Source organism: Podarcis erhardii (assembly GCF_964252035.2).
Source record: "Podarcis erhardii genome assembly, chromosome: 6".
NCBI lineage: Eukaryota > Metazoa > Chordata > Lepidosauria > Squamata > Lacertidae > Podarcis > Podarcis erhardii.
In genome coordinates, this window is record NC_138510.1 from 6,758,855 (window position 1) to 6,783,480 (window position 24,626).

The 24,626-nt window shown below is 46.8% G+C and overlaps 1 protein-coding gene across 1 annotated transcript in view; it reads left to right on the forward strand.

Annotated features, from left to right (window-relative positions):
• Positions 1-19,359, forward strand: part of PRPF6 (pre-mRNA processing factor 6) — a 46,282-nt gene extending 26,923 nt beyond the window's left edge. The window contains exons 11-21 of the mRNA XM_081867582.1: positions 362-580; positions 1,663-1,785; positions 2,952-3,073; positions 4,068-4,206; positions 6,407-6,526; positions 7,268-7,444; positions 8,056-8,189; positions 8,290-8,381; positions 11,029-11,143; positions 16,881-17,007; positions 17,757-19,359. Of these exons, the coding sequence (XP_081723708.1) occupies positions 362-580; positions 1,663-1,785; positions 2,952-3,073; positions 4,068-4,206; positions 6,407-6,526; positions 7,268-7,444; positions 8,056-8,189; positions 8,290-8,381; positions 11,029-11,143; positions 16,881-17,007; positions 17,757-17,909 (1,521 nt within the window). The 3' untranslated portion in view covers positions 17,910-19,359. The remainder of the gene's footprint in view (positions 1-361; positions 581-1,662; positions 1,786-2,951; positions 3,074-4,067; positions 4,207-6,406; positions 6,527-7,267; positions 7,445-8,055; positions 8,190-8,289; positions 8,382-11,028; positions 11,144-16,880; positions 17,008-17,756) is intronic.
• Positions 19,360-24,626: the final 5,267 nt, after the last annotated feature.

Sequence of the window (24,626 nt, forward strand, 5' to 3'; positions counted from 1 at the left end):
GCTGCTTAGCAATCATTGGTTATGGCAGTGGAATGTAGCAAAACAGCAAATTAGTTACGTTCTGGTAGTTGAGTGTTTGATGGGTTTTTATATTTCTCTTCCTATCCTTGAGATGTTATGTGAGATTTTGCTGGAGATAGACTAGTTAGCTGGGGTGTGAATAATTTTTGGACTTTTTTTGTTGCTGTTTTTATAAATTCCATTTTTTATTTCACTTTTGGCTATTCTTGTAATCCATTTTTTATTTTTAAAAAAGGGGGGAGAGAGAAAGAACAGACATTGGAGAATCAACTGCTGTTAAATCTGCATGGTGATAAGTTCTGTTGCCTTAATGACAACCCTTTTTGCCCTTGCAATACAGCTGTGGCTTGCCCTAGCGAGGCTGGAAACGTACGAGAACGCCCGCAAAGTCTTGAACAAGGCCCGTGAGAACATTCCGACAGACAGGCACATCTGGATCACAGCTGCCAAACTTGAGGAGGCCAACGGGAACACTCAGATGGTGGAGAAGATCATTGACCGAGCCATCACCTCCTTAAGGGCCAACGGGGTGGAAATAAACCGGGAGCAATGGATTCAGGTACTGCTTTGGATTGTCTCTTTGGAAACCCTATTTAAGAATGACCTCGTTTTTCACCGTAACATGTGCTCAAGGTGGATGCTGTGGGTATAGCTCGAGGGGCATTCAGTAGATCTCACCATAGGTCTGAGTGTCTCCCATTTTGTCTACGAAAGCTCAGACAGGAATAAATGTATTGGACCTTAAAGTATTCCAGACTGGCATCTGCCAAAGATGGATAGAGTGGGAAAAGGCAGGAGAAATCCCAGATGCTTTCCAGGTGTAACTGTGGTGAGATACAGGAAGTGCTGTGGAAGAGGAGAGGTAGATTTTGTTTTAGTTTTAAAAAAGAGGCTATAATCCTATCTACACTTACCTGGGAGGAAGCTCCACCGAATACAGCAGGACTTTTTTTTTTTTTTAAAAAAATATTTTTTATTCAAACTTTTCAACGTAAAGGTAAAGGACCCCTGACATTTTTCACCTTCTCACCCCTTGCTTTTTCCTGCAAGACCTATTGCAGTCGTTAAGAGTCGTCAACAGGCTCATCACAGCTATCTGCCAATCACCCAGTCCCACCACCCTTCTGAGTAATACCCCTCCCCACCTTCTCACTATGTAGAAGGGTCTGGTGACTTCTGTTTCAGTGTATCTGAAGAAGTGTGCATGCACACGAAAGCTCATACCAAGAACTAACTTAGTTGGTCTTTAAGGTGCTACTGGAAGGAATTTTTTAATTTTGTTTTGACTATGGCAGACCAACACGGCTACCTATCTGTAACTGGACCCCTGACAGTTAAGTCCAGTCGCAAATGACTCTGGGGTTGCGGCGCTCATCTCGCTTTACTGGCCGAGGGAGCCGATGTTTGTCTGCAGACAGTTTTCCAGGTCATGTGGCCAGCATGACTAAGCTGCTTCTGGCGAAACCAGAGCAGCGCACGGAAACGCCGTTTAGCACATCAAAGTGCAAGTAGATGAATAGGTACCACTTTGGCGGAAAAGTAGACTTTTCAACATACAATACTATAAAAACTGGCTGTTGCATCTCTGTCGAGTCCCGAATTTCCCGTGCCCAGCATGAATTGTAGTGATGTTGCTTCTAGGATGCAGAGGAGTGTGATAAAGCTGGGAGTGTGGCGACATGCCAGGCAGTCATGAGAGCCGTGATTGGGATCGGGATTGAGGAAGAGGACCGGAAGCACACCTGGATGGAAGATGCCGACAGCGTAAGTTCAGATCCCAAGTGCAAAAATTTGCTAACCCTGGATCAGCTGCCTAATGTGTGGTACTACAGTGGTGCCTCGCAAGACGAAATTAATCCGTTCCGTGAGGCTCTTTGTATAGCGGTTTTTTCGTCTTGCGAAGCAAGCCCATTGACAGCTTAGCGGATTAGCGCTATTAGCGGTTTAGCGGCTTTTAGCGGATCAGCTGATAAGTGGCTTAGGGCTTAGGAAAAGGGGGGAAAAGGGAAAAAACCCCGCAGGAACTTGCAAGACATTTTTGTCTTGCGAAGCAAGCCCATAGGGAAATTCGTTTTGCGAAGCGCCTCCAAAACGGAAAACCCTTTCGTCTAGCGGGTTTTCCGTCTTGCGAGGCGTTCGTCTTGCGGGGCACCACTGTAATGGGTCAGGATAGTGAATCTAGAGAGGTGAGTGGTGTGGACTTTCTAGGATCGGTGGCTGGAGATAACTTTATTTCTCCACGCTGTGCTGGCCTGCATCTGAGCCTCCCTGAAGGCCATGGTGCTAGCTAATAAAAACTGATTCCATTGGTATTCTGATGTGTGCAAAAGCTCTGGTCCACAGCTGTATTTTGTGGAACTTGACTGCGTAACCTGGTGCGAATATGTTTAAGAAGCGTTTCTCATTTCTTAACCTAGAGGGCTCTTTTGTTATGCATACTCTTTCACACATAAACCTGTTTTGAGCACAACCAATTCCAAGCGTCTGGATTCCAAAAAAGCAACTTGAGATGTGACTACATGCCGCTCCGTGAAGTCCTTGTAAAGAAGAGATTTGCTACATTCTCGCTACATTCTCGTGTGTTTTGCATTGTGGCTATTGCACCCAATTTTAGGGCAAATCGCAAGGCGATACTGCTTCTTAGTCTGGGGCAGTTATCCTGGACAATGATCAGCCTGATCAGAGTGATCCATGATCACTCTGAATTATTAAACTGAACTGGAATCCACACACATCCATACAAGCTGGGGGAAAATCAACCCTCTTTACCACTCTAGAATCATCTGGTTGACAGAGAAACTAATACACAGAAATCCCTTTTGTTGAGTGTGTACACACAAAAGTCATGAAAAGACAGATACATAAATGTTGACCAACTTTGCTCTTTGTCGCAGAAGCCCCAATAGTTTTGTGTTCTCGTGTTCCCACAGTGCGTCGCTCACAATGCGCTTGAATGCGCCCGGGCAATCTATGCCTACGCCTTACAAGTCTTCCCCAGCAAGAAAAGTGTGTGGTTGCGAGCAGCCTATTTTGAAAAGAATCATGGAACCAGGTACGTTACATTCGTGGTCCTGCTTGATCCCAGTTCATTATGATGGTTACTTTTGCAGGGTGTGTGTTTGCTTTCACCTGTTGCATCTTGGGAGGGGAAACCCCTTTTGTAGATAGGCCTATCCCATTTAAGGAAGAAGATCTCTGAAATATTCTTCCATGATCCTTCTCGTAGGATTTGTCAGGGAACTGCCATCAGAACTGGGGGGGGGGGGCACACAGAGGGACAGTTGTGTTAGAGGGAGCCTCCGAAAATCTTGCGAAGCAGTTCCTCTTCAGGTGATGAGTGATGAGGAAAACCCCACCTCTAGTGGGGAAGAGGTGAAAGGACCAGAGGATGCTGGTGGGAGCCTCAGCACCACTTCTGGCAAAGCCGGCCAGGAGGGAAGCACGCCCCCTCCGTCGCCCACCCCGCCCAGAAGTCTAAAGCGCAAAGAGGGAAGGAAAAGGCTGGGCGTAACGAGGCTTTTATGCTGGAGGAGGTCCAGGAAACAGGCACTCCCGGATTCTGCTAGCGATTGAGGCAGACATGAACTTTCGGGTTCTGCACTGTAAATAGTTTGCACCTAAATAAAACCGGTAAAAGACAGGCCGGAGTCCTGCCTGGTTACTCGTGAGCAGCCACCCTTGCCATCTGACAGATTCATTTTTTAAAGAAGTATTGGGTACTGTGATCCATAATATGTTAAGTAGATGGCTTGAAAGATGCTTATCGGCAGTGTCTTCTGGAAAATACGAGCTATCCTTGCTCTGCTTCTTATTACTCACCTTTTCCAATGAACCACATTGGAGAGTGTTTTCCAGAAGCTGATTTTGTAGTTTTAAGTGGGCAGCGGTTTGTGTCATGGTACAGCATTTCTTGAAACCTCCTTGATGAAATAAGTGAGGAAAGGTTATGGCTCTGGGCTCTTGTGACGGTAGCAATGGCTAATACTGGCTGACAATATGCGGAGCTCAGCGTTCTGGGTCACTGGTGCTCTCGTTTGTCCCTGCAGGGAATCCTTAGAGGCTCTCCTGCAGAGGGCCGTGGCTCACTGCCCCAAAGCCGAAGTCCTCTGGCTCATGGGAGCCAAATCGAAATGGCTTGCTGGAGACGTCCCTGCCGCCAGGAGTATCTTGGCTTTGGCTTTCCAGGTGAGTGTGCGTCTCTTTGCGCGGCCTTCGCTGTGTCCATTATCATGGGGACAAGACGTGATGCTACAAGCAAGAAGCGCTCTCTCATTGAGGGATTGTATTTTGTCCCATGACAATGAAATACAGCGGGATCCTATAGCTGAAATTTTTTAATCACCAGAATCCAGATAATCCACTATGTGCCCTTCATATTTAAATAAAATGTTGGCTGTAATACCCTGACTTTTCTTTACCCAATATTTTGGTCTTTTCACTAAGTCTCTTGGAAACTTGGATAAAAGATTAAGCATATTGCTTAATCTTTATCGCAAGTGCTTCAGCACTGAACAGCCTTCCTCAGTGACTGCTTTTTGCAAGAAACAGTTGAATTTTAAAGATTTATATATCACCCTTCAGTGGAGCAGGCAGAGTGGTTTAGAAAAATGAGATAAAGATACAAAAAATAAAAATAAAAAATGCATTAAAAGCTCTGGGGGAATGAAAAAATGCTTGATACCTAACAGATTATCATGTTGGCAGCAGGTGGGCCTCTGGGGAGTCCGTTCCACATGCAGAGTCCCACCATGTTTTAGCATTTCCTGCAACATTACAGTGATGAAGGTAGCCTTGCCAAAAGCTCAACACCATTTTTTGAGGGTTGGGCCTGTTCACGCAGGACATAGGAAAACTTTAATTTCTTCTCCATTTTACACAAGCACCTGTGCTTGATCACTTTGAGGAGATTTTTGCTCACCCCAAGCAAGTGGCTGTTTTCAGGTCTGCACCAGGGCTGCCTGTACATCTCGATGAACTTGTTTGCGCTATTAGAAATTGCACCTGCCCACTTTTCTCTTCTAGTGTGACAAAGGCCACGGCATCAGGGGACTGAGCCTGGATTTTGTGTGGTTTTCTGTGCCAGAACTGGTATCAGAAGCCAGTAGTGAACATATTTCATACTCTGCTGCTCATAGGCAAACTGCCAGCCGGATTGTTTTATTTGAAGAGCCCTGTTTTGAGTGTGTTAATGAATTCTCAGGATTGACAGACAAATATTTCTGAGTAGTCATTTGCTTGTTTAAATGCAGTTGTTTAAAAGCACTTTGCCTGGAGGGAAAGTGCCTGAGCCAGCAGCAGCTTCGAGGTTCCCAAGGAAGGAACCCGAAGGAAGTGTGAAAAAGAAAGAGGGTATGCTTTGTTGCTGGCCTGGTCAGACAAGGAAAGTCCACAGAACTGCCTCTGCTGCTCCCATTGGAAAGAGGAGGTTGGCATCGCTGTCTTGTCCCATTTGAAGCAAAAGTGATGTAAGTTGAGTGGGGCCATAAAACAGAGAGCCATGCGTCTATGACTCCACCCCCATTGTTCTGCCCGGATACTGAGGTCCAGCACCAAGGACCTTCTGGCACTTACCTCATGGCGAGAAGCCAAGTTACAGGGAACCAGGCAGAGGGCCTTCTCGGTGGTGGCGCCCTCCCTGTGGAACGCCCTCCCACCAGATGTCAAAGAGAACAACAACTACCAGACTTTTAGAAGACATCTGAAGGCAGCCCTGTTCAGGGAAGCTTTTAATGTTTAATGCATTACTGTATTTTAATATTTTGTTGGAAGCAGCCCAGAGTGGCTGGGGAAGCCGGATGGGCGGGGTATAAATATTATTATTATTATTATTATTATTATTATTATTATTATTATTATTATTATTATTATTATTACTCTGTGTCTCTCCTTGATGAGGCCTGTCATGTTTTGCAAATAATTATTAGGAAAATTACATGTTTCTTAATTTTTGTAAAATTGTTTGTGTGTGTGTGTAGTGGCCCCACATTTCTCTCTCTCTCTCTCTCTCTCTCTCTCTCTCTCTCACACACACACACACACACACACACTCACTCACACTGGGAGGAGTGGTGGGATATTGGCACAAGAAAGAAAGAAATAAACCCCGTGTTTGGTGAGTGCCATTTCAGCACTGTAGCTCATCCATCAGAGATCCATTGGCAGCTTCCACTGAGCAAATCAGAAGGTGGTATCTGATTCCTGAACTGCCAACAGGACTGTGTAGTGTTGGGCTTTCATGCACCACACTCTGTGAAGAACATGAATTGCTACCTCTAATGGAATAGAGCAAGAACAGGGCTGGTGGATCTCAAAGAAGCAACATCCTTTTAGCGCCCTCCACTTCTTTCCTTTACGTATATTTGTCTGCCCTTCTGTTATTATTCAGGCCAACCCGAACAGCGAGGAGATTTGGCTGGCTGCGGTGAAGTTGGAATCTGAAAATAACGAATACGAAAGAGCAAGGAGGTTGTTGGCCAAGGCTCGTAGCAGCGCCCCAACAGCCAGGGTAAGCCATGCATAGCTCTGCGGGTATTTCAGCATTGAAACCACCACCCAGGTCCCAGTGAATGTATGAAACCACCTTTACAGACCTGGACACATTTCTCTGTCTAGTCTAATGGTGATGGTTTGAGCAAAGGGTCTTTTTCCAATCCTTCATCATTCAAGTCCTTCAACTGGAGGTGCTGGGGATTGAGCCTGTGACATATTACAAGAGGAAGCATCTGCTCTGGGACCAGTTACAGTCTGGGTCTTTTCAATAGTTTTGCTTGAGTTGCTTTTTAATATTTTAAACATCTTGCTTCCCAAGTGTTCATGGTCCAGTACAAACTCGATTAAATTTGTTGAAATGAGCAACCAAACAGTACAAAAAGTTACCGTATTTTTCGATCTATAAGACGCACCAGACGCACCTAGTTTTTGGAGGAGGAAAACCAAGAAAAAAAATATTCTGAATCTCAGAAGCCAGAACAGCAAGAGGGATCGCTGCGCAGTGAAAACAGCAATCCCTCTTGCTGTTCTGGCTTCTGGGATAGCTGCGCAGCCTGCATTCACTCCATAAGACGTGCACACATTTCCCCTTACTTTTTAGGAGGGAAAAAGTGAGTCTTATAGAGCAAGAAATACGGTATTTATGGGGCATAATAGCTCTTGCAAGCTGTGGGTGTGTTTGGACTGGAATACGTGTGGTCTGGCTGTGACGGTCTTTGAGATGATCTCTCTCTTCCCCTCACCTTCATCCTCTTAGGTCTTCATGAAGTCTGTCAAACTCGAGTGGGTTCTTGGGAACATTGCTGCAGCTCAGGAGCTCTGCGAGGAAGCGCTGAAGCACTATGAAGACTTCCCTAAGCTGTGGATGATGAAGGGGCAAATAGAGGAGCAGGAGGAACTGATAGAAAAAGCCCGAGATGCCTATAACCAAGGGGTAAGGGCACAAACTGCTACCTTTTCCTCTTCCCCGCCTCCTCCTCATTCCTTGGGGAGAAGATGGAAAGCTCCAGCAGTAGCCTCTGCAGTTGAGCGTCCCTGTGGAAAGCCAAACAGAAGCAGTAGAGGTCAGGCTCCTGGCTCAGATCATTGCAGCCACTGCATCAACCTTGCGGTCAGTGTCAACGTTTTATCAGGCATGCCAGCAATTCTTCTTTCACTCCCATCCCAGTAATTCTTGCATGCCTTTGCATTAACTGTTTGGCTCGGACAGATTTTGTCCGTGAGGATTAATGAGTTGTTCCGGGAAAGTGACTGACTAGCGAGGCTGCTCTTAAGTATCTGATCAATAAACCAGGCTCTCCATAGATGTGCCCAGCTTGGACTTGTTAACGGGAACAGTTGTCTAAGGACAAATAAATTCTTGTTTTCTCCAACCCCCATTCCATGATGGTGCAGAGATAATTCCTCCTGCAATGAAAAGAGTCCAATCCAATAAATACTTAAGGTTTGTAGCCCACAGGTCTTTTCAGCAACCGAAGTGTCTGTGACTGCAATGGTGTGCGCAGTTGTGGCTCCTTGAGTAAGGCTTTATTCCCTTCCAAACAGCTGAAGAAATGCCCCGGTTCCATACCCCTTTGGCTTCTGTTGTCCAGGCTGGAGGAGAAGGTCGGCCAGCTCACCCGAGCCAGAGCCATTTTGGAGAAGTCTCGCTTAAAGAATCCAAAGAACCAAGACCTGTGGTGAGCAAGAGAACCTACGGAGATTTCATGTCCTTCATTTCTTAGAAATCTCCTGCAGCTTTGCTAACCTCTTGAAACGTGGTGCTTTTCCCTCCTGCAGGTTGGAATCCGTGCGATTAGAATACAGAGCTGGACTGAAGAACATCGCCAATACGCTGATGGCCAAGGCTCTGCAAGAGTGTCCCAACTCAGGTGACAGAGGGGTCGTTTCTCTTTCGTGTGTTGGCCTTTGCTTAACCTTTGAGTTAACTTCTTTTAAAAACACAACCCTCTCAATTAGCATCACAGCTTTAGGCTAGCTGGCACGCCTCTTCTAAAGCAAGCTCAATGTGCCCGCCCTTCAAACTGTGTGAGGCCCCCCCCTCACATGATACCTGTCTGCATTTTGTACTTCCATAGCATCCTTTTCCCTGTCCTGGCCATTAGGACAACCATACAGTGTCAGCAGGATCTGTGGTTTTTCCCTCAATGCAAATAGATATTGGGCAATCCATGGGTTTGAACTTTGACATTGCCATGCCTCTTTCTGGTCCGCTAAGCCCCAGTCTACAAAGGCCTCATTCTCCTTCAAAACTCTGATCAGATGTCTACCAGGTGGTGCATGTTTCAGTTTCCTGACACGTCTCCCTCTGGAGGCTTGCACTCAGTCTTGTTTGCTTATCTCTGGAGAGCTGATGCTTGAGAGAGGCTCTGTGTGGGTCTATCTGTGGCAGTTAAAATTCTCTATGGGTGGTCCTAATGAATGGCTGGCTTGCCTACAGCAAAGGTGCCCAGAGCAACCTTAACGCTTATCTTCTATGCCAAGCCGCCTCCTATGGAGAAAAAGCCCTCCTTTGATACTAAGCAAATAAAGAGATTGAAAACGGTCAGTTCGGCCCACCAGGGCTTATTTCTTAGTTCTTGAATGTTGAGAAATGAATGCAGTGACTGAAAAAATGTTCTTTTGTAGTAATCACCAGGATGTTAAAAAAAAAAATCTTTTTTTATCTATGTAGTAATTAAATGAAGGAAGGGGCTGATTTGGGGAGGGTGGGCTGGTTGCAGATGTAGGATATAAAGCCCTTTAAAACAGGCAAACTCTGTGCTCCAGATGTTTTGGGACTACAATTCCCATCATCCCTAGCTAACAGGACCAGTGGTCAGGGAAGATGGGAATTGTAGTCTGGAGGGCAGGTTTGCCTATGCCTGCTTTAAAACAAAGAGTCATGAAAGCACATCTGTGTAAGTCTCCTTTGCAAGATTCAGGTGTGCTGCTTGAGCTCATCCGAGCTATCCAGATGGGGTGATGGCCGCAATACAAACCAAGCCCCTCCCAGCCCACATGGGATATTTCCCCCTCAGCCCAGCCCCAAATGGGCAGCTTGCCTGTGTTGCTTCCTTGCACAAAACTGGGTGTCATGCTCCGAGTTGTTGGATTTCACGGTTTGCTATTTGGATTCCCGCCCCCCTCCCCATGTATTGATTTTTTACTTCCCTTGCGTCAGACCTCTGGTCCACCTAGCTCAGTATTGTCTACAGTGCTAAAGTCAAGTATGGAAAAACAGCAATAAAACTCAAAACTCAAGCTTGTTAGAAAGCACAGGGGGGAAAGAGTCAAAACAACATTCAGGCCAAATAGTTATTGTAACTGCAGAAGTTTAATCAAGAGGGTGGCTAGAGAGAGACCTTTTGTGGCAAGGAGTTCTGCACCGCAATCGTAGAAATGGCTCACCAGGTGGTGCAAAGCTGCTATGCTAGCTTCCTGGCAGGTACAAAGGGTCACTGTTGCTTACCTGGGGGAATGAGCTGGTGGGGAAGTCAGCGCAGTGCTTGAGTGTTGCATTGGCTGTTCCAGTGTGGTTGCATCATACCAACCCCCCATCACCATCCCAACCTCCCCTCCCCAGTAAGCAACAGCGGTTCACATAATAAAAATAAAAATAAATTTTATTTATACCCCACCGTCCCCAGCCAAGACCGGGCTCAGCGTGGCTAACACCCGATATAAAAGCAAGTTGATTGAAATACAACTTAAAAACAAGATTAAAATACAACATTAAAATACAGCCTCATTTCAATGGAAACTCAAATCAAAAACTTTTTTCGGGATGAAAAGGTCAAGTCTTCACCAAGGCTAACTTTCCAGACTGGTCCTACATGGGCCAGAAAAAAGCCAGGGAAGTCCCCAAATAGAGGGGGAGGGAATCAAATTGATTCCAAGCCAAAGGCCAGGCGGAACAACTCTGTCCTACAGGCCCTGCGGAATGAAATCAGATCCCTCGGGGCCCTGGTCTCATGAGACAGAGCGAGAGTGTTCCATCAGGCTGGAGCCAGTGTTGAAAAGGCCCTGGCTCTGGTTGAGGCTAATCTAACTTCCTTAGGGCCCGGGACCTCTAGGGTGTTGCTATTTGTGGACCTTAAGGTCCTCTGTGGGGCATACCGGGAGAGGCGGTCCCATAGGTACGAGGGTCTTGGGCTGTGAAGGGCCTACTGGTAAGCTCACGTTTCAGCTCCACTCCACCTGGCGAGGTTGCTTCTGAGCAGGGACATGCAAAAGGGGCAGGTGAGAAGCATCATTCAGAAGCACACTGTTCAGTTTGGGGATCTCAGCAATCTAATCCCTTCTGTTTGTGTTGCCAGTATTAGCATCTGCAGAGGTTTTAGTCTTCAGAGAGATGCAGAAGTACCGAGCATCTGCTGACAGCAAATGTATGCAAAGCTACCCAAATTAAAATGCTGAAGTCTTTTTCTGTGTGTGGGAGCCTGCTGGCTAGAAGGTTATAATACCTGCTGTGAGTAAGCGATAGCAGCTTGCCACTGTCTGTTACCTGGTCCGACTTCAACCTTCTTTGACTTTTAGGAATCCTGTGGTCGGAAGCAATCTTCCTAGAGGCAAGACCCCAGAGGAAGACCAAGAGTGTGGACGCTTTGAAGAAATGTGAGCACGACCCCCACGTCCTCCTGGCCGTGGCCAAGTGAGTAACGGCGTCTGCTTTGCAATCTGACTTGCAGGGTTTATAAAGCCGCCTTTGGATAAGAAAAGTTTGGAATCCTAAGTTCAGGTCCCCCTTGGTGGACTTTGCTTAAAGGCTGAGCGATCAAGAAGTTGCATGACGTTAGGAACAGTCGGCACATGCTCTGCACAGCTCTTCTTCCCCTTGCCTCCTTTTCCTTTCATACTCCCAATTTCCCATTTTTAAAGACTTGTGGTAAATCACAAAAATTATGTGTTGTGTTTAAAAACAGTCAGTAAGCATTGTACAAATCTTGGATCTCCAGCTTGAGCAGCTTTTAATAAGTTGAAGCAAACTGCATATGATTTGATTTTGGTGCATATGCTGGAGTGGCTGATGTTGGATTATTTATTGACTTACTTATTTAATTCCATAAAATTTACACAATGCTTGATTGTAAAAAAACAAACACACAATTGAAATGATTTACAAAGAGATAAAACAGTAAATTCACAACCCTTCTTGAAAATGTGGAAAAGTTTAAATATGAAAACAGGTTAAAATTGCCTCAGCTGTCTACACAACTTCATATGCTTGTCTACACAGGAATGCTTTTAGCACATTTGTCAGCCATTATCAAGTACTGCAGTGGCTTTGAAACTGTGTTATGAGAATATCAGTTTTCCTTGAATGGAAAATGAGTAGAGGCGGACACAGTCTTCTCACAAAGGCAGCTTGCCTTCCTGATATTCCCCTGTTAACGCACTAGGGAGCATAGGCTGTGCTCTAGCATGCTCTCCCTTTACAGACCCAACAGGCCTGGCCAGCTATGCCCCATGGGGCTGGAGCATTTGCCCCTCGGAACCGCCTGCAGTTTGCTCGCGTTCTGCTACAGACACTCAGGAGTGGGGTTGTTTAGTACATGACCCGATCAGCACTACTAATTTGTTATGATAAGTTAAATTTGCTCAAGGTTTACTTGGCTGTACATGTATCTTTGAAATGATTCCACCCCACCCCCCAACTTCGTTAACTTAAAAAATCCCAGGGCAGATGGATTAAAGATAGCAAAAGGGTTAGAAAATTGCACGAATGGAGATAGAAATTTTCAAAACCACTGGAATGCTTGGCTTGGAGAGTCTAAACTCCAAGACAAATGGGTAGGTTCCTGAGAGATTTCAGGATAAATGAGGAGTTCCTGTAGTTCTCGACAAAAACCGCCTAGCTTTTGCGGGTCATTTAAGCAACGTTTCATTGCCCTAGTGACCTGTGTCCCTGCCCTGTGATATGATGCAACCCATAATAATCAATGGGCTTTCAAATGACTTCTAAGAGCATCAGGTGTGAATCTTACAGGTAGTGTTTCTTTCCTCTATCAGCCACAAGCCAAAGACGCAATCATGCAGCTCAGACTTGCAGGCAACCTTTCTATCAAATCACAGCAAATGAGATTTGTTGGTCTTGACTCAGCCTGTCTTTTGATGTGCATAAATTGACCCCTGTCACAACACAACAAAACAAAAGCCAGTGCAGCTGGTTCATTGGGGGACAAATCTTAAACGGGCACAAGCAGATTTTTAGAACATGCAGGCTGAAAAGCTCTGGAATTAAGCATAGCCCTTAGTTCTCCCTCCACAGCTGTGCCTGGCTGCTTCCCAGGTGGATTTTCCGTAGTTAACAGCTGTGCTCTGTTGGAGAAGGGGATCTCATTTGGTTGCAGACTTCAGCATTGTACACAGTCCACCAAGCATGTCTCTTGACGCAGCTCCCTTTCATTTCCACGGGGCACGCGCAGGAACCACTTCTGCGGCACTCTGCCCATCGTTCGTTCGATCGGCAATCTAAACAGTCTTCCATTTCCTAATCCCCCTGCCAGTTGGCAGCAGGCCGAATTAGGTCTGTTTGTGTGTTTGCAGCAGAGTTGGGGCACTAATAATAATAATAATAATAATAATAATAATAATAATAATAATTTATTATTTATACCCCACCCATCTGGCTGGGCCTCCCCAGCCACTCTGGGCGGCTTCCATAGAAACCAAAAATACACTAAAATATCACACGTTAAAAACTTCCCTGAACAGGGCTGCCTTCAGATGTCTTCTGAATGTCAGGTAGTTGTTTATCGCTTTGACATCTGCTGGAAGGGCGTTCCACAGGGCGGGGGCCACTACCGAGAAGGCCCTCTGCCTGGTTCCCTGTAGCTTTGCTTTTCGCAATGAGGGAACCGCCAGAAGGCCCTCGGCGCTGGACCTCAGCATCCGGGCAGAACGATGGGGGTGGAGACGCTCCTTCAGGTATACTGGACCGAGGCTGTTTAGGGCTTTAAAGGTTAGCACCAACACTTTGAATTGTGCTCAGAAACGTACTGGGAGCCAATGTAGGTCTTTCAAGACCAGTGTTATATGGTCTTGGCGGCTGCCCCCAGTCACCAGTCTAGCTGCCGCATTCTGGATTAGTTGTAGTTTCCGAGTCACCTTCAAAGGTAGCCCCACGTAGAGCGCATTGCAGTAGTCCAAGCAGGAGATAACCAGAGCATGCACCACTCTGGCGAGACAGTCCGCAGGCAGATAGGATCTCAGCCTACGTACCAGATGGAGCTGATAAACAGCTGCCCTGGACACAGATTTGACCTGTGCCTCCATGGACAGCTGTGAGTCCAAAATGACTCCCAGGCTGCGCACCTGGTCCTTCAGGGGCACAGTTACCCCATTCAGGACCAGGGAATCCTCCACACCTGCCCGCCTCCTGTCCCCCCAAAACAGTACTTCTGTCTTGTCAGGATTCAACCTCAATCTGTTAGCCGCCATCCATCCTCCAACCGCCTCCAGACACTCACACAGGACCTTCACCGCCTTCACTGGTTCTGATTTAAAAGAGAGGTAGAGCTGGGTGTCATCTGCATACTGATGAACACCCAGCCCAAACCTCCTGATGATCTCTCCCAGCGGCTGCATGTAAATGTTGAAAAGCATGGGGGAGAGGACAGAACCCTGAGGCACCCCACAAGTGAGAGCCCAGGGGTCTGAACACTCATCCCCCACCACCACTTTCTGAACACGGAGGAGGAAGGAGCGGGACCACTGTATGACAGTGCCCCCAGCTCCCAGCCCCTCAAGACAGTCCAGAAGGATGTTATGGTCAATGGTATCAAACGCCGCTGAGAGATCCAGCAGAACTAGGAAACAGCTCTCACCTTTGTCCCTAGCCTGCCGAAGATCATCAACCAGTGCGACCAAGGCAGTTTCAGTCCCATGATGAGGCCTGAATCCCGACTGGAAGGGATCCAAATGGTCCGCTTCTTCCAGGCGTGCCTGGAGTTGTTCAGCAACCACTCGCTCAATCACCTTGCCCAAGAATGGAAGATTTGAGACTGGGCGATAGTTGGCCATCGTGGCTGCATCTAAAGATGGTTTTTTAAGAAGCGGTTTAATAACCGCCTCTTTCAGCGGGTCTGGGAAGGCTCCCTCACGGAGGGAAGCATTCACCACCCCACGAAGCCCATCGCCCAGTCCTTCCCGGCTAGCTTTTATAAGCCAGGATGGGCAAGGATCCAGGAGACAGGTGGTTGGCTTCACTCGTCCAAGCAGCCTGTCCACATCCTCGGAGGTAACAGATTGGAATTGATCCCACGCAACTTGACTAGACAGGACTCTAGCACTCTCCCACCCCGGCCCTGCTCCGGTGGAGTCTACTTCTTCCCAAATCTGAGCAATTTTATCTGCAAAAAACTTTGCAAAATCATTGCAGGAGAACATGTGGCCCGTACTGGGCCCCAATGTTGCAGGTGGTTCCGCTAAATTGTGAACCACCTGAAAAAGTCTCCTGCTGCTGTTTTCTGCAGATGCAATAGAGGCGGTGAAGAAATTCTTCTTCGCCGTTGCTATCGCCACTTGGTAGGCTCGACGTTGAGCTCTAACCTGTGTCCGGTCAGATTCGGAATGAGTTATCCGCCACCGGCGCTCTAGCCGTCTCAACGATTGTTTCATTGCCCTCAGATCCGTGGAAAACCACGGGGCTGTCTGGGCTCCATACAATCGGAGAGGGCGCTTCGGAGCCAAACAATCAATAGCCCTGATTAACTCCACATTCCAGCGGGCCACCAGGGAATCAGCTGAAAGGCCATCAACATGGGATAAAGCATCCCCTACCACTCTGGAAACCATTTGGATCCATTAAGTGGCGGGGGCGGACCATCTGAATCGGTCCCACCTCCCTGCAGAGGGGATGGGTCGCAGAGAAGTCCAGTTGCACCAGGAAGTGATCTGACCATGGCACTTCTTTTGTTTCACTTTTAGTTAGTGTCAGGTCACCAACATCCATAGAGGTAAACACCAGGTCCAAGGCATGTCCACGGCTATGGGTTGGGCCAGACTTATTCAGGGACAGCCCCATGGAGGCCATGCTTTCCACGAAGTCCCGAGCGGCCCCTTGTAAGGTCGTGTCGGCATGGATGTTAAAATCCCCTAGGACGACCAAACTAGGTGTCTCCTGGAGAACATCCGCCACGACCTGAAGCAACTCAGACAGGGAATCCTTGGTGCAGCGGGGAGGTCGGTACACCAAAAGGAATCCTGTACTGCCCCTATTGCCCAACTTCCAGAACATGCACTCGGAAAACTGGGTCTTCCCAATAGGATGCCTGGTGCAAACTAATGACTTCCTAAAAATCACTGCAACCCCCCCCCCCCCGCCCACATGACCTGGGTTGCTGTGCATAAGAGAAACCTGGTGGACAAGCAGCGGCAAGGACAGGCCCATCTGCTTCATCCAACCAAGTCTCTGTTACACATGCCAGGTCAAATCCTCCATCCATGATCAAGTCATGGATGGCAGTGGTCTTATGAATCATTGACCTGGCATTGCACAGCAACACCTTCAGGTCATGTGGGTATCCCTTGCTGATTCTAGTATTCATCCGGTCAGGACCAGACCCGGAGGCAGGAATAGTCCTCAGACAACGACTAAACCTGCCCCCTCTGTAATGACATGGTCTAGTCTTAGCGTAACTCCTCCTCCTACCCGTGATCACTGAGATCGGTTGTCCCAGTGCATCCCCCCCTGTGGAACATGCCCCAGCCATTTTGTGGGCTGGGGCCCACTCCCCGGCAGCCCTGACCCCTCCCCTTAAGAACAAAATAACACTTTAAACAAACAAACAAACAAAACCAATAAAACAATACAAACAAAAAACTGTAAAAATTACAAAAACAACAAAATCAAAAAAATTCCCCAAGCCCAACCAAACATCCACCCCACCCCCACCCCCCACATACAAAAAATTCAAAAGAAATTTTTAAAAACATTGCCCTCCTAGTATTGCTGGGCGTTCAGCTACTGTCAGCTTTGGCCATGCTGGCTGCGGCTGATAAATATTGGGGTCCCGGCAGCATTTGGAGGGTCACTGTTTCTCTGTCCCTCATTTATGGGACTGCTGTGCAAGTGTTGAATGGAGTGCTGCAGGGTGGATGAGCATTGCCTAAATAAACTAAAGAGGGTCCATTCTGGCTCGGCTGGAGATGATTTACTGCTTTCCCTGTAGTGACTCATCTTTTAAAAGGCAGCTTAGCATTTGCATTTTATCTCCTTGCAAAGGCCAATATAATATTCTGAAGAGCATTCCAAAAGTTGTTTCCTCTGCATAGGCTGTGTGACTACATACTGGTCAAGGCAAATGCCCCGATGCATAATGTGTTATCAGAATGGTGTTGCTGGTCTCCTCAGCTCACCTACTTCTTTAACTCTCTTTCCTCCATAGGTTGTTCTGGAGTGAACGTAAAATAACCAAGGCTCGTGAGTGGTTCCATCGGACGGTGAAGATCGATTCTGACCTAGGGGACGCCTGGGCTTTCTTCTACAAATTCGAGCTTCAGCATGGCACAGAGGTAACTTCAAGGGATCTGCCAATCTTTAATTGGACCCGCTGGGGAGATTTTGCTGATTTGGGGCACCTCAGTTTCCTGGTCCTTTCCATTTCCAAGTCTGCAAAAGCTGAGGCTGAGCAGGATTCCATGTTTCTTGGGAAGAAGCTTCAGTGATCTTCTGGGGAGGGTGAGCAAGGATCTCATGGGAGTTCCTTCACCTGCTCCATATCTCTCCCCTTGGACTGCCTTTCTCGAAAGAGCACTTCTTGATGGATGTCACTCCCTTCCAAGTGCTTCAGCCGTTCTCTGGCAAAGGCCTTTTTTTAAAAAGGACGTGCTGTGCATTGTACCTGCTACTTCATATGTGGAAGCAGGGTGCAGTACTCCCAGCCTGTGGTTCCACAACTCCTTGGGCTGATCTCAGGGCATCCCCTTTGCAACGGTGAGCTTTTCCATTGGCCCCAACACTGCCAGTCATTTCAGCAACTGAATGCACATGACTGAGGACTGTGGAATTCATAGAGAGGGGTGGATTGGCCTTCTCAGCCCAGGGAAACTGAACCCACATAACAGGTCAGAGTTTAGGAAGAAACATGTGCTTCCTTCTAAGCTGCAGTCCTAAATGCACATACTGGTGAGTGAGCCTCACAGAGTGCAGTGGGACTTCATTTCTGAGTAAAGATATCTAGAATTGCACCGTTCTTGGGGATTTTTCTGGACGTCAATGGTTAAAGCTGATTCCTCTGCTGTTTTCTGTTTTCTCCCTGCAGGAGCAGCAAGAGGAGGTGAGAAAGCGCTGTGAAAACGCAGAGCCGCGCCACGGAGAGCTGTGGTGTGAGGTCTCCAAGGACATCAGCAACTGGCAGAGCAAGATTGGGGAGATCCTGGTGCTGGTGGCGGCCAAGATAAAGAACACCTTCTAGAGGAAAGAGGAGGCTTTGTTGAGCCACGCCGTGGCCTCTTTGCTTGGCTTCCCCCCCTTGGATTTCATCCCCTCAAGCTATGGCTCCTGGAAGGAGTCTGGAGGGCAGAGAAAAGGGGGTAACTTTTTTCCCTGGTCAGGTTTAAAAGGAAGGCCAGTCCCTCCCCCAAGCGCTTCTTAATGAGCAAAATAACGATTGTGTAGGGAGAGAGCTTTATTTACCATCTTGGCCATTCTGCAGCATGAATAGTGGGAACCTTGGCCTGTCAGCTGGCAAGCATTTTATTTCACTCTGCCTGGACTCCACCTGGTGTGTTACCTCTGAAAAGCAACTGAGCCTTTTTAGTTTTCCAATACTCAGTTTGTCTCACTGTGTCCTTGATGAAAGTGACTCCTAGCTGTTTAGAGCATGGCAGCCTGCGGAACACAAACAGTGAAATATAATCTGTTTTCGAACGAGTTTAGCTGTCCTGGTGTTCCACAAGGGAGATTTTCTCTGACAGAGAATGTTAGGGATCCTTAAGGAAAGCCTAAGACCTTTTCCGGAGTTTTCAGAGCTTCTTGTGTGGGAAGCTACGATGTTGGAACCATTTCAGGTTTGCTGTGTAGATGTGACCCCATCGAGGCCTGAAAGGCAACGATCACTCAGAGACCCACAGATGGCAGTTGAAAGGCAAAAGTTGAAAAGATTGACTTCAGGATGAGACCTGTTTGGAGCTCAGTGGGGTTAGGACAGAACCTCAACAAAATGCCTTTAGCTTCATTAAAGTAGAGAGACTATTTTGTCAATTATTAAATTTCTCTCTCCGGAATTAAGACATGTCATCTGTCTTAAGAGGAAGGTATCACAGGAGTAGAGCAACAGTTGAAAATAGACTTTGCAGTCCACATACTTAACCATAGAAGTCAGTGGCATAAGGCTGGAAAAGCAAGAAGGAAACCCCTTTCTGTGTCAGACAGAAGAGGCGGCTTTCGAGGAGGACAGGTGGATTGGTGAGGTCTGTGGGTTGTACACAGAGCCCAGCAAGAATGTCACCTGCGCACGTCCCAGTGAAATAAATGGGTGCAACACAATTGTCCCAGCAGATACGTGTGAACCTCCCATTCATTTCACTGGAACTTGCATAAATATGTCCCAATGATGGACGTGTGTGGCTGCCTTGGATGAAAGTCTTTTTTTCGTGTAGGATTTTTTAAAAAAATAAATAAATCCCAGCTTGACTCCTTGCTCGAGTCCCTCCCACGACAACACACCAAAGCTTTCCCATCCCCAGATGAAACGATCCAGCATCCCTGACACCATTTCTTTTCCCAAAACGTCTTCTGTGTTAAGATATATCTTGTGTGTTTCTGGATGAGACCTTGGTGGGTCTTTTTTAAAAGAACATGAACCAATGATGGTTGTACATAGTAAGAAGCTGTAAAATACAATCCTGTTTTGTTTTGTGATACTTTTTTTTGACTCTGATCTTTACTGCGTGTGAGAGATGAGTGCGGTTGTTTGGAGTTGACCCCCCCAAAAAATGTAGGTGGGAGTGGAAGCAGAGTGTTCACTATAGGAAAACCTCTAAAGGGGGGAAGGGGGAAGGGGGCATGGCTGTTCAGACATTCAGTAGACTAGCCTTTTCCAATGTCTTGCCCTCGAGATGTTTCGGACTGAAACATGTGTCACCCCCAACCATGGAAGGCCCCAGGCTGGGAGATACACCACTTGAAAATACAGCAGGAGTAGCCCATGCCATGCCTTTCAGATGGGAGATGTTGTCCAGCGATATCCGAAGGTCGCCACGTAAGTTTCCCCAGCATACGCCATGGGGCTCTGAGACCAATCACACTTCTAATGTTTCCAGGTTTCCCTTCTACATTCAGAAATGGCATGGAGAGAGGGTAGGGGCTAAGGCTAAAGCTGCCCCATTCTCAATTCTTCATTGTGATCTCTGTGCAGGCACTCATGAGAGAACCTGCATGGGAATCTTCAGAGCCTAAAGGTGTTTGGCAGCTTGGTCTGCCCTCCATGTCTAGTGTGTGTGCCTTTAGAGCAGCCTTCCTCAACCTTGGGCCTCCAGATGTTTTGAGACTACAGTTCCCATCATTCCTGGCCACTGGTCCTGCTAGCTAGGGATCATGGGAGTTGTAGGCCAAAAACATGTGGAGGCCCAAGGTTGAGGAAGCCAGCTTTAGAGGCAGACGCCCAGTTTGCCTGTGACAGCCATATTTATAATACGAAGAACATCATTTCTTTTGGGTGATCTCCAAGTGAACTGGGCCCGTGTTATCTCTCTCTCCTTTTCTCAGTGCTCAGGAGGGGATAACTGCTAGAAGCAATCGAATGAATGCTGAATGGGGCATGTTAATCCTCTACTTCGGCTAATAAGTGGGCTCTTTCACTACACCACTTTTGGGTGGCAGTGGTTTTGTTGTTGCTGATCTTGCAGTGCCAAAAGCCCTCCCCACTCCACTCTTTATGTAGTTTCACTTTTTGTTGGACGTGCCAGATTTGGGAGTACAATCTCTGGGAAAGGATTGGGAAGCGAAACCCTGAAAAAGCCTTCTCTGAAGATTCTGGCAAAATAATTGGGTTCAAAACAATTACAGTGGTACCTCGGGTTAAGTACTTAATTCGTTTCGGAGGTCCATACTTAACCTGAAACTGTTCTTAACCTGAAGCACCACTTTAGCTAATGGGTCCTCCTGCTACCGCCGCACCGCCAGAGCACAATTTCTGTTCTCATCCTGAAGCAAAGTTCTTAACCCGAAGCACTATTTCTGGGTTAACGGAGTCTGTAACCTGAAGCGTATGTAACCTGAAGCGTATGTAACCCAAGGTACCACTGTAGATTCTCCTGGATCCTTCTCCGAATGACAGGGCAGCGTGTATTTTTATGCCCAAACTTGATTCTTATACTGTAATTAGAATATCGAAAGCACAGCCCTGTTTGTTTGGGTTTTTTAAAAACACTGTGGCAGTTCTTGTTCCTGAAGGGGAGATTTATTTACCTTCAGCCTCCTCTGCTGGTGGAAAGAAAGAAGAGCATCCTCCTTGACCATCGTCTTAGTAACTTTTTTGTTTCCTGTGAAATCCTTGGGAGCCTTTGCCAAGCTGGTCAGCGCAGGATTCTGCATTCAGTTTGCGTGTTTGTGCCATAAACCGCAATGGCGGCTGAAGGCTGAATTGTGCACACGGCAATGAATAGATCCAACTTGCTTGCAGTGGGCTGAGGCCCAGCAAAAAGGCTGTTCCACTGCTGTATCTCCAAAGATGGTTTGGATGGGGCCAGATCCTGAATTGTGGGTGATGGGAATGCAGAGTGAAATGGATAAGATCTGCCAGAGGAAAGAACTGCACCTCAGCAGTACAGCATGCTTTGCTCAGGGAAGGGCCCAGGTTTGGCTCTTGCAATCTGCAGGTAGGGCTGAGAAAACCTGTCTAAAAGCTTTGAGAGATACTGCCAGTGTTGACAATGCTGAGCTTAGTGGATTAGTGGCCTGACTATAAGGCAGATTCTGTTCCTAGAGGTCACTTGAATCTTTTTCCCATCGGCTATAGATCAGCCATGGGATGCAGGTGGCGTTGTGGGTCCTAGGACTTGCCGATCAAAAGGTGGGCAGTTCGAATCCCCGCGACGGAGTGAGCTCCCGTTGCTCGGTCCCTGCTCCTGCCAACCTAGCAGATCGAAAGCATGTCAAAGTGCAAGTAGATACATAGGTACCGCTCCGGCAGGAAGGTCAACGGCGTTTCCGTGCGCTGCTCTGGTTCGCCAGAAGCGGCTTAGTCATGCTGGCCACATGACCCAGAAGCTGTATGCCGGCTCCCTCGGCCAATAAAGCAAGATGAGTGCCGCAACCCCAGAGTCGTCCACAACTGGACCTAATGGTCAGGGGTCCCTTTACCTTTACCTTTCTACTTTCCCTTTCTACTTTATAGATCAGCCACTGAATTAGGATGGGTGCCTGTATAACTCCTCTCTATGTTCTGTGTAAATTACTAGATGATGCTGATTACAAAAAGAGAGAGAGAGAGAGGCAAGAATGGTATAAAAGAAAGCCGCCCTCTGTAGGTTTTTCTAGCAGTACTGATGGATCAGTAGCTCACTAGGGCTTCAAATGGGAGCCGTGCCTTGTAATGGCAAGACTTAAACCTGGCATCTTTCACTGGTGAATCGTAGACTTGCAGAGTTGGAAGGGGACACCAAGGACCATCTAGTCTAGCCCCCTGCAGTGAAGGAATCTCAACCAAAGCATCCATGACAGATGGCCATCCAGTCTGCTTAAAAACCTCCAAGGAAGAAGAGTCTACGACCTCCTGAGGGAGATTGCTCCACTGTCAGAAAGTTCTTCCTGATGTTTAGTCGGAATCTCCTTCCTTGTAACTCGAAGCCATGGGTTCGAGTCCTACCCTCGGGAGCAGGAGAAAACAAGCTTGCTCCACCCTCCATGTGACAGACCTTTAGATCATGAGTAGGAAAACTAAGGCCCAGGGGCCAGATCCCACCCAATCGCCTTCTAATTCTGGTCCGCAGATGGTCTGGGAATCAGCGTGTTTTCACATGGGTAGAATGTGCCCTTTTATTTAAAATGCGTAACTGTAGGAGAAGTGATTGACATTTTCCAACGTTACACCATTGAGTTGGATTTGTGGTGCTGCAGAGGGGTTATTCTGGCCTATATTGTGCCTTTGAAAACTTAATTAAAGACAGCGCAACCCATTGAGTGTAGAGCTGAGGAGCTACAACACATTTGACTTAATGCACTCGTTCAAAACCAAACCATCCATTGCCCTTGTCTAAAGGATCTCCTTTAAGGTTTGGAATTGCCCAAAAAAGATGTTAAATTATTTTTGTATGCCACAACTGCAGCAAGAATTTTGTTAGCCAAGAATTGGAAAACACAAGAAATACCAACAGTGAAAGATTGGCGGATGAAGATGATAGACTTTTCGGAGCTGGCTAACCTGAATGGAAGTGTCCGCGACCAGAAGGAGGAGGAGTATCAGGAAGAATGGATGAAATTTAAAGACTATTTAGCTAAATATGTTAAGGTAACTTAATTGGAAAAGGTTGCAAATAATAGGCTTAGGATTCAAATATGTAAGGAGAAGATTTAAGATGTTTAAAGTTAAGTTAGAAAGAATGAAAGATGTTAAGAGATCAAGTTAATTTTTTGAGAAAATCGATTTTGGAAAACTGTTAAAATGATATACAATGAAATTCAACCAAGGGGATTTGAGGAAGTCACTTGATAATGTTACCAAGATTTAAAGAGGATGTATGTATGTATGTATGTATGTTTGTCTGTTTGTTATGAATTTCTGAAAATCAATAAAAAAATTTGAATAAAAATAAAGGATCTCCTTTGTGCAGAAACGTCCACATTAGAGCATATTTCTATACTGTGCACTTTTTTTTAAGGCTTTCCCTCACTTAGACCTTGCTGGCCTCAACACCAAGGGGCAGTAGAGAGCCGTCCAGCGTCTCTTCCTGAAATCTATACAGATGTAACTTCATGCTCCATTCCGAATTTTTCGTTTAACAATCCTTTTAAAAAAGAAAGGAAAGTCAGAGCCTCCCTATGGTCAATTCAAACAGTGCCCTATTTATGTGACTGTATTCAGTGAGGGGTTGGAGTCCAGGCCAACTCAAAAGTGGGACACAAGCGATACTTGGCGAAATTGAGGTGTGCACGGCAGATGAGCTTCACTGGAGTTGCTTAACCCCACAGGAAAAGGTCTGGGGGTTGTGAAAGAGGGCAGGCCGTAGCTCAGTGGTTACAGCACCTGCTCTGCATGCAGAAGGTCGCGGGTTCAATAGCCAATGGGGAGGACAAGTTGTGTTGTCCCACTGTCCGCAACCCCAGATTGCTGCTGCCAGTCCGGGTGGACAATATTGAGGCAGATGGAACCAGTGGTCTGACTCGGTGGAAGGGGGCTTTCTGTGCCCCTTTGTTCACTTTTTGCAGGATAATTGGGGGACGGGACACACACAGGGATGGATCCTGCCCGGTGAGCATGAAAGGGGAATGTGCAGTTGGTAAAAACGGTTGTTTTGCCAAGGTTTCACTTTAAATAGTGAGAGTCTCCCCGCTCTTTTTTGAGCGTATTTTGAATAACACACTGAAAATCGGCCTGAGAACCATCCACAAATCATACAGAGAGCAAGACAGAAACCTGATACTTTACCTGCTGCTATGTTTTGCTTCGGCTGGAAGTCTCAGCAGTCTAGCCAAATCAGAAAGGTGAAAATGGTGGGTGAGGAAAGACTCTCACTCATTCATACCCAGACCCTAAAAGGCAGCACTTTCTGACAATTGCTATATATTTAATTATATTTATTTTACTAGTTCCCCTCCTGTGCCTTTCACAGCAGCCCAGCACAAGAGACATTTTAGCAGGGGGAAGGTTTTGTATGGTGTTTATTTTCCTGGCAAGGAAACGAATGTTGTCAGAAGATTCCCCTGCTAAATTTCCACAACTACCCACTTTTTTTAAAAAAAACAAAAACAGGCACAGGCAGTTAAAAGAAGAAGTGAGGAATCTATCACTAAAGCAGATAAGCAAGAGCGTTCTGGAGTGTTAAAATACATACTGGAAAAGTGTCTGAAGCAGAAACTCGGGGCACTTCAAGACTGTCATGGTCTTAGGGTGGCATTCAGACACATCAGGGCAAATCCAGGTTGTGCAATTAGTGCTGCAAACCTGATTTCCCAAAATTCATCCATCCGT